Here is a 10,288-nt window from a genome sequence, read left to right as displayed (position 1 = left end):
CTTTTTTCCTCTTTTATCACGGACATGCTCTTTTTTCGGTGTACTGTACATCCTCCAATTTTGCATGCTGGCATTCCTTAGAATCCATTCTTTTCTAAAAGTTTCCAATTTATTTTCCCATTACAGCCACTGCTACTCTAACTTCCTCATGTTAAAGATGATGTTTTTAACCTTTTTGCTGTCCTTTCCCAAAACGTGCCCTCATCGCGTTCCTCTGCTGGCTTGTGGGTTCACCCTCCTAGCAGATTGAAATCATTGTCTTCAGTCAATAGATTTCAAGTCTTCTGCAGTTGACCCTTTGATACAGAGCAGAAGTTTTGAGAGAAAATTGGGCCCCAGCTCATGCATCTGAGCTGTGCTTCCTGGAAATCTCCTACCGAAGTCCTATGTTAGTTGGTTTACTCCTGCCTGTGCTGCAGGTACAATTTTCTTCGGATTTGCAGGCAAAGCCTTCAAGACCATTTGTAGCTATTCTGTGGTCCTGTGTGTTGCTCTAGAGAAGCTGGAATGAACGCGAGTCTGGGACACCTCTTATGGCATCACAGCTGTTAGGTTTCTTTACTCTCTTTGGCTCCATTCCAGAACAAGCTGAAGTCGATGGAAAAATTTGAATGGCACTCCATCTGAATGAATCAACTGTGCATAAATGCTTGATGGAGGTACACCAGAAGCAGGAGAGGAAAATTGTTCTTACACTGACTCTTGTTTTTGAATGTCTTTTAAAAATAGTTTCTCACTCATATCAATACTTCTTAAATAAAGTGGATTTTCCTACACTGAAATGCTAGTGATTCTTACGTTAGCCTGAAATAACTCAATTAAAATCAGTATGTATGTTACTCAGTTTATATTACGGCTATTTAAATCTCAGAGAATGTATTTTTTTAACAGTACTACTATTTTATGTTTATGTTTTCAGTTTTGAATACCTTGGTCTACTTCTAGCCAATGAAATTAAAATAGTTTAATTCATTTCTGTTATAATGCTGGCACTTGTCACTATAACTAGTACCCTTATTTCTTTAATTCTTATTGTTTCTGACCCGTATTCATCAGTCTGAAATATATCTCAGAGCAGTTGGAGAAATCTCTTCCCTGAATACATACACTGAACAAGTATGAAGGGCCCATGCTTACACGTTCAGATTACAATCTATAAATGTTCGAATGACCTACACATTCATACATTTGAATGGAAAAATGTATTAAACATTTTCAGAAGAGAACGCTGTGGTCTAGAATCTTATATGCAGCCTTTAGACTTGTATTCATAAATATTATGCACATGGGCTGTTTGCTATTTAAGTAGCCTTGGAGTGTCTGATGTCAGCTACTTCCCCTAAATAAAATACTTAGGACATGTAACACCTGGTTTGGAGCCAACTGGCTTTGGTTTGCTTCCTTTCCAAATGCTTTCATTCACAAGTGAGCAAAATGCCTCCTCATGCTGTGAAAAGGAACCTAGAAATACATTGTGAACACAATTTTACACAAAATAGGGACGTATTTTCAGTTTTTAATAAACTTCAGTGAGAGTTTGATCCAGCTCCCAATAAATTCAATGGAAAGCTTTCTTTTGACTTCAGTGGGATTTTGACTAGAACCATATTTGCCTAACCACAGCACTGTGGGGAGCAGCACAAGCAGCGGGGATGGAAAGGATCATTGCCTTTTGTCCAGCCCTCTGCCACTGGGGAGGACCTGATTGCCATCAGAGATGGGGGATTTCTGATAAGGTGAGCTTCAGTGCTCTGAGACAGCAACTGTTGCAAGGCAGTGACCTTAGAGGAATCCAGACCTGTGAAGAAATAAAGTGTCTTTGGCATTACTCACTCTTAGGAGGCAAGCAGAATTAACAGAACCATAGGACCAAAAGGCTCATGTAAATGACTGTTGGAACAAAGAATAATCGGGAGAAAAAAATTAATTGGAAGTTGAAATCTTTGAAGAATTTAAGGTTGAATAAATGTCTGGGAAGGCATAATCTGATTCTCTGGAAGCATAAAGCTATATGGTAACAGTGTAAATGTGAGGTTAAGTGTCAACTTGTGTATAGAGGTATACATTGGTTAGCAATGAGTCCAAATTTCCACTGCAAAATACGCATATAATAATGGCAAAAGGTGTGTCTTGGTGCACTGCACTCTTAAGTCTTCTTAGAACCAGGTTCTAAAGTCTTAATAATACTTGTGGTCAGAAATGACCTCTCAGCAGTGTGTCTGTTAAGACAAGCACCAGTTTTTATGTACTGAGCCCTTGCCAGTGTACATTGCAGACTCAAGTTCGTGCTGATCATTCTTGTCTGAGCAGACAGTTTGGAGATCCTCTTACAGTCTGTTATATAACTCTAGATACCATTTTTCTGCTTTTCTTTGGTTTTTTGGTTTTACTTTTACTGCATTAAGCTTACTTTTGTTTCCTGCCGCCTAGGGTCAGAGTTGTCTGCATTGTGTTTCCTATTATGGTGTCTCTCTTGCGATGTATCACTCTCTCTGTTCTGCTCAAGTATTGTGTTAGATCCTACCATAGGATGTTAATGAGTAGTCCAAAAGCGCCATATCTAATGGGATCTCATCTGAACAAAATTGCCAAGTCTGCAAAAGTACTGTTTGCTTGGTTTTTTTATACTTGATGCCTCTTAGAATTGCTTGAAGGTTGTTATGACTATTTTGCAGCAAGAGATAATGCTCCCTTCAGGCTAGGGAAGTATGGGAGGTTGGATTTAAGGCTTTTTGTTAATATCTGTTAATTCTATGCCGCCTTAAAAAGAGGTGTTTAATTTAGCAAAACAGTGCGAATGTCAGGGTGTGTAGAGGTTTTTTTATTTACCTTCAGCAGACAACTTATCAAGTGATGTCAGACTAGTTAGTTTCTTTGAGAAATCTGATGCAAAGAAGTTCAAAAGTACATGAGAAACTTGCATGAATTGCCTTTCATTTTTCACGTTCCTCACCGACAGATGTCAGGAAATTTTAAAGGCTTTAAAAATATTTTCTGTGAATGCTTTCAGTAAGGAAATGTTCAATTCCAGTCTGAACTTGTTTCAGCACTTAGTTTGGTCACCTTGATATGAGGAGCTTAAATGTTTATTCCATTCAGAGTTCCAAAACCTAGGGACTGTACCTGAGCATGCTTGACAGTGAAGGAGAGTTTCCTTAGAGAGGGGTGTTCTTAGTGAGTTGCCAAATTACAACGCTAAATTGAACTTTTTTCCAGGGCTGTTATGGTGTTGTCAGTAGTGTTGCAGGGCTTTTGACAGCCCAGTATTGTGAGCCTGTTGAGTGTGGGAGGAAGTGGGTCAAACTCTCTAAACTAAACTCATGTAGTTGACTTTCATGTACTATCACAACCTGTGTTAGTTGGGTCGTGATATAGGGACTTCAGATTTACATAAATATTGTAATTATCCTTGAAATAACTAATGCTAGTGCAGCAAATTCAGAGTATATTTTCAGATTAAATCCAAATCCACTGTGGTCTCCTACCATCTTCCTCGCACATCTATTCTTAGTTAAAAATGCCACCTTCTCTCATCCAGGAGTTTCTCTGTTGTGGTGTCTCGGGGGGAACAGCTTCTTGCTCTTAGAAATGTGCAAGGATCACAAAGTTAAATTCGTCTTGGTAGTTCTCATTGATGTAGAGATACTTGGGTATGCAGGATGGCTGAGGCACAAGTTCTAATTATTGATTGTGATCCTAGTCTAATAGTGTATTGAGTATCTCAAAACATCATCTAGTCTTACGGGTTTTTGTAGCCCTAGAAAGCACTCATCACCTTGCAGAATAGCACCAACTTGTGTAAATTCACTTGTCCTCAAAGGATTTCTAAACCAATTTTTTCTGTCTATTTGGTGATTCTAAAAATGACCCAATTATGGAGAAGTTAAAATGTAACTATATTTTGCCACTTATTTCCCAGCAAATTCACACAACAAATGTAACATAGGTGCAAAATGCTGAAACAAAGCATTTTAACTAAAGAAGATCTTCAGCTGACAAATAGTTATGACATTCAATTTTCTTCTTTCTTTTTTTTTTTTTTTTTAATAGGGTGGAAAGAAGTCTTACAGTGGGCCATGCGGGGGCCGCGATTGCAGTGCTGGATGCAAATGTTTTCCAGAGAAGGGTGCACGGGTAAGTTTGTTTTCACTAATACAACCAGTCCTTGTGTCTCTTATCAATCTTTTCATAAATAAATAAATAAATAGAAGCCAAGTTAATGTGTGTAATTCTCAATCTAATGACCTCATGAAACAAGAAATGATGAAGACCAGCTGCATTGCAAATGTCCCTGGCCAAGATTTCAAAAGCTGTTCTAAAGGTTTACAAATTGCTAGTTTTGCAATGAGTCTTCAATGGAATCTCATTTCTTTATGTGATCTGAGCCCTAGTTAAAAGAAGTCAGATGTTTTTTAAGTAGATTACCACAATTAAAAAGGAAAATCAAAGTAATGTGGGCTTCCAGTACAGATTTTGCCCAGTCCTTACTGTAATAGCTTCTATTTATTTGTGGAAGTGTTTTTGACTTTCGTGTTTGTTTGTGAAGGAACAAAACTCTGAATGAATCTAAGCATTTCCCTTTGAGAAAGTCTTTTGTTTAGCTAAAGTCCCTCTCTCTGAAGTCTGCATTTGAAGCAACCAAATGTTTAAATAAGTTTTCTGTAAAAATCTTTAATTTCTTTTGATTGTATGAAAGGGTTATAACTTTTATCTTAATGCAGCTGGTTATTTCCTATCTTAGGGTAATGCAGAGCTGCTGATTTCACTCTGCCTTCAATTACAATGTTAATTTTTGTCCAGACACCATCTACTTAATATTTTCTCTTAAGGTCTCTAAAGTATCAAAATGAATCTTACAGATTTTGCTTACGGAGGTGAAAGGAGGAAAAAGCTGCATTGTAGGTACTTGAAGAATTAACTTGGAAGGGCTTAAGGAGAAGGGAAATAATGCTAGTTGTCTTGTTTAAGAAAGCAGTTATTCTTGCTGAAGTCATATTGAAAAGTCATCCTCTGAGGGAAAACAAAAAAAATTAAGTCTTCTTTAAACACCAGCAATCCTGATTTTTTTTCCCTGTGTATTTCAGTGACACAGTATGGGTAAATTCAAGGCATCACTTTCTAGGACTGAACTTAGGAAAATGTTGCTATTTAGAAATGATCATCAAATGTTTCCCTAATTGCAGACAGACTTGAGCATGAATTCTTAATTGATAACTGATGATGTGTTTGCTCTGGAAGTATAAAAATTCTTTCAAATCATCATGTGGCAGGGTGAAAACATGTCTAAACAGATAAGCAGAAGGACTTTGCAAGGAAGTTCCCAGCATAACCTAGAATATGAGCTAAAGCCAATTGCTCAACACCTTTTGTGATTAGATACAGTAAGGGACAGACCTAGTTTGGTTCTGGAACACAATATCCTGTAAATGCTTTGACCTTTAGATAGCAATGAGCATCATTCTTCTGTCTCTTTACATTCCCAGGGTTCAAGCTGATTGTTTGAACTGGCCACAACACTGTTGACCTTGCAGTTTGAGCTCTTGGCATCTCTTTTGTTAAGATGTCACAAAGATTTTAGGCTGTTTTCATTGCTGACCTGAGAACTCATTTGGCTTTCAGCTTGTTTCTTATGTGACCTGTATCAGTAGGCATTTTCAGTCTTTTAAACACGTGTTCCATCCTACTGAGACCTGTCCGTGGAGTAAACTGTCTGCTAGAAGTGGTAATCTTTCCCTTTTACAACACTACTTCCATCAAGCTATCCTGAGCCCTGCTGACACCTTCTTGGACATCTGCAGGCAGCTACTGGAGTCCTGCCATGCCAGAGGATAAGGAGGTGACTAGCTGAACTGGGAAAGGGGGTGGTGTGATTACGTATCCTACAGCACAGCTTGTTTCTTGGAGGAGACTGTACAGCCTCAGGCTAATTCCTTGGCTTCCTGCCTAGCTTCTCCTCCATTGCCGCCAAACCTTTAAGTTCAGAATAGGCAAATGGGAGATGGGACTTCGCCAATGCCCTGAATCCATATTTTGTTTAAAAAAATGTTTCAGCTGTCAATTTTGCACAATTAACCAGATCAGAATAAAGCTAAGCTTTCTTCTTAAAAGAAAGAAATAGCTAAAAAGCACAAGAAAAATGACAATAAGCTGACAGCTCAATGAAAATAATATAGGCAGTGTCCTTAAATGTCCACCTCCCTGGGTGCACTTCTGATCAGACCAAGCTGTGATGAACTTGTTTCTGACCAGATACTTTAAAAAATTTATTTAGGCGATAAAAATGTCAAAAGTGCCTAAGACCCACTGCCTGATTAGTGAAAGATATTTCTAGAAATGGGAGGTAGGCATGTAGAATCCCCATGTCCCCGTGTTCTTGTTTTTGCTATAGGCTGTTAGTGCATGTGCAAGATATTAAAACAAACAAAGCAAAACAAAGAAGTATAACCTCCTTATCTTTAAGACAGAGCTTGGTAGAAGACAAATCTCTATAAAGTGAGTCAGCTTTTTGTGGAATAGATAGCCATAATGCTAGCTGGTACTCATTTTAGGCTGTTCAGTGAAGTTTAATGTAATCCAATTTACTGTGAAGCCTGCACAAGAAGAAATCCGTTATGGAAACATCCTTCATCTTAGCCAGTGATTCAGAATTGGTCCTTGTATCTAATGATAAGTTAATGAAAAGCCTGGCTCTATGTAATTCTATGGCAAAACTCCTGGGCCACGTTGCAGCCATTCTCCCCTCTTTATCAGTTCTTATCTTGTAAAGATTAATGGGTAACAACAGTCCAGTGACTTGTGCAGAAGTCCAATTTTTAGTGGAGAGGTGTTACCTTCACTGAAAGGTCCCAGCTAGGACCTTTCTGGAGGTTTTCTCAGAGGTCAAATGAAAAGATTAAACTGAGTTTGTGGCTCTTACTACTTAAGTACACAAAAGATATCTAGTTAAGCTTACATGTCATATGACAGTTTAAGAGTAAATGTAATAGCAGGAGAAACCCACCAAACTGATTTTGGCCAGTTATAAATCTAAGAATTTTGGATATGGTTGTTCATTTCCCCTAAACTGTATTGTTAGAACTTATACTGACTTTAATACGAAATCTAACATAATGCTGTGCAAAGAATGCCAGGTAGCATCACAGAGAATATAAGAGCCCCTACCTACAGCTGGAGTCTCTAGGTGAATGTGTGGGACTTCTAAATCTCTGTGTCCCTACTCCCATTCTTCTGGCCAGCTGAGATATCATCTATCAAACTAGTACAACGAGGCAATTTTAAAAGGAAGTCTGCTATGATAGTGGAGGTACCCAAATGTACCCTGGTGTGTGCAATCTTTTTGGAGAGGGAGACAGTCTGAACACTTATTGAACCCGCTTCTGCATGCAAGTCTTACATACAGTCCTCTTTCAGAACAGCAACTGATGGGCAGAAAAAGCACTTTATATTAAACTATGAAGCCCAAGAGGGAAGGTGGAAAAAGCAACCATATTAAATTACAATGTAAGTGAAGAAGTGAATGTAAATTCTGATACGAGTCTCTATCTAGTGAAAGGCTGGATTTCTAATATGTATCGTTCCAGTGCAGGTGAGTGATCTACAGCTAGAACAATTTTGGGATTGTCAGAAGAAATTATTGTGTTTAAAAAATTGTTTTTCACTCCCTTTTCTCACTGTTTGATCCACAGTTGATGGGCAGGGATAATGCCCTTTGAAAATTTTATGCTGTATTGATGGCTGTCTTGCTAAGAAATGCACTGCAGATAAGTCAGCAGTAAGCAGGAGGGCGTTTTCCTTGTTTGCAGAGTTTCAAGAAGCACTAAATAGTAGACAGGCTGCACCATTTCATCTCTGCAGCTCATTTTGCATTTGTTTATGATAGTGTTGGTTTTTTTGTTTTTATATACTGTCATCTACTTTCAAACACTCACAAAGATAAACTAGCAGACACAGTCCTTGTATACCTTCTCCTGATGCCTGTTCACTTATCTTGGAATTTATAACAATATTAGGGTTTGTTTTAAATTTTGCTCAACATGTGCTGGAGCTCTTTAGCTGATACTAATCTTTCATTTTTTCATTCTGTCCAAGTCCTGTCCTCACCTCCCCCACCAAAAAAAGAATTTGAAGGAAAAAAAAATTTAGAAATTGTTTCCAAGGCTCCACAAATTACTCAGCAGAGACTGTGCCCCAAGTTGCTTTTACATCTTAGAATTGCTGTAAATTGGGAGAACTTGATGTTACCAATTATATTTCATTTTTTCCTGTGATATGTGATCATGTCAAATAATGTATATATTTCTTATGCATTATGTGTTCTTTAAAGCCTATTAAAATATGATGATATGATCAATTAGAAAACTATTAATGGCATTAAAGAACCTCTTTCCTGTCTCAGAAAAAATCTGCACAGAGGCTATTTCTAGCAACTAGTGTGGTTGGAAAGGAGTGTATCTCTAGAATGAGGCGGTTGGTTCTGAGGACATGGTGGACAATTTCCAACTAAATTGAGTCTGGTCCCATGAATTGAAGGACCACTGGAGTGCATCAGGTATGCTGTGGAGCCCATCTCCTGACCTAACCTCACTCAAAAGAAATCCTATTTAATGTAGTCCAAGACTACGCTGCAATGTGAAGCAAAGCACAGTAGGTAGGAGAGATTGAGTAAGATTGAGAGATTTTGCTCAAAAATGCAGTTGCTATCTGAATTAAAGGCTAGCATACCCAGAGATACATGAGATTCCACAGGTTTTCTCTGAAGTTAAAGTGGCGATAGTGTAGTGTAAAATGTAGTGTAAATTATCTGTGGGCAATCAAAGAGTTTTTGATAGAATTACTGCAGATCAAACAAGCTAGAAAAGATAGACAGATCCCTAACATCCATGCACTGAACAGTGTAACCTGAGGTCAGAACTTTGAATGATTTAATCTAACTGTTATCTAGCATAAACTAATGTCGCATTGGCAAGAGATCTTAGATTAACTTTTGTCTGGAACTAATCCCCTCAACTTAATACTGAGTGTACAAAGTGCCTCTCTTGTGATAATTAGTTGAAGATTGGTTGACATTTCTTTGCTATGAAATTGTAATAATTACAACTTGTATTTTTTAATAATGTTTGCTGAATTCTGCTTTGGCTGGTTAAACATTCTAATTGGAACAGTTTAGGGATTTCCTGATGAAACACAATTTCTTTGGAAGTGTCAACTCAACAAAATGAATTTTTTTTGCATAAGTTTTTTACAGAAACATATTTGCTGGAGACAAAATTCTGTTAAGCTGTTGGTTCAAACTTCCCTATGTGTCTATGTGGCTTCCTACTACCTGGCTTAAGAAGCACTGTAGGACATAGTGATGCCATTTCGATACCCGTGGCCTGCAGGTTGGCCTGCCATACCAATTAAAATCGAACCAGACTATGAGATGTTGACATTTCCTTCAAACTGACAGTGCCAAGATATGACCAGTTCTAAATGTCGTCTTAGTGTACTAACCATGGATAATCAGCCTGGTAGAGGTAATCTGGGATCATTATATAGTTATTTTTGTAAAGATCTTTTCACATCCAAGAGAAGGAGGGATTATTGCATTATAGTAGTTCTTGAGAAATGTTGGCCATTTAACAGTGGTTGTAATTACTGGTTCTTGTGATATGTTTAAGCTCGGTCAAGCAAGACGGTACACAGTATCAAATACCACTAAATTCATATACAGGAACACAGAATCAGTTCTGTAATTAGTGTGAGCTCAGAAAAGGAGGTTAGATAATTCAGGTGGGAACGAAATATTGCTTAATTCTAGAATGAGTTCTTCATCATCCGGTTTAAAACAATCTGTGAAGCCATGCTTCCTGGCTTTCTCTCCTTGTTACCTACACCCAAAGATTTCTCTCCAGGATCCTTCTTCTTAGAATAAGTATAGCTGATTATCTTTTCCTGTTGCAAAAGAACCCAAAAGTTTGGACCAGACTACATGTATATTTTGCCATAATTTCTGATTTCACGTCCAGGCTTCTCCAACTATTATTGTAGGTTCTTCCTTTCCACTCACGTTGTAGGCAACCTCCAGTTCAACTACTGCACTGTGGTCCCTCAAAATACTCTGTTAAAATCTTGTATCCAGACCTCAGGGGCTCAGATCCAGTAGACATGCTAGGCCTCAGTACTTTTTCCTCCTTTGGCTTTCACAATTCCTCTCTTCTATTTTTCTATTTATTCATTCACTGTCTCAATATAGTGAGTTGTTTTCCTTTTCTCTCCTGTGCCATCAGCTGTACGTCCCATCAGACCT

At 38.1% G+C, this 10,288-nt stretch overlaps 1 protein-coding gene across 1 annotated transcript in view; it reads left to right on the top strand.

The window, feature by feature from the left end:
* Positions 1-4,050: 4,050 nt before the first annotated feature.
* Positions 4,051-10,288, top strand: part of COL4A6 (collagen, type IV, alpha 6) — a gene marked incomplete at its 5' end in the record, with an annotated part of 88,319 nt that continues 82,081 nt past the window's right edge. The window contains 1 exon segment of the mRNA XM_009577317.1: positions 4,051-4,134. Coding sequence (XP_009575612.1) covers positions 4,051-4,134 — 84 coding nt within the window.

This window comes from Fulmarus glacialis, unplaced genomic scaffold, assembly GCF_000690835.1.
Source record: "Fulmarus glacialis isolate BGI_N327 unplaced genomic scaffold, ASM69083v1 scaffold445, whole genome shotgun sequence".
Classification (NCBI taxonomy): Eukaryota; Metazoa; Chordata; class Aves; order Procellariiformes; family Procellariidae; genus Fulmarus; species Fulmarus glacialis.
This window is presented reverse-complemented; position numbering and strand designations above follow the sequence as displayed.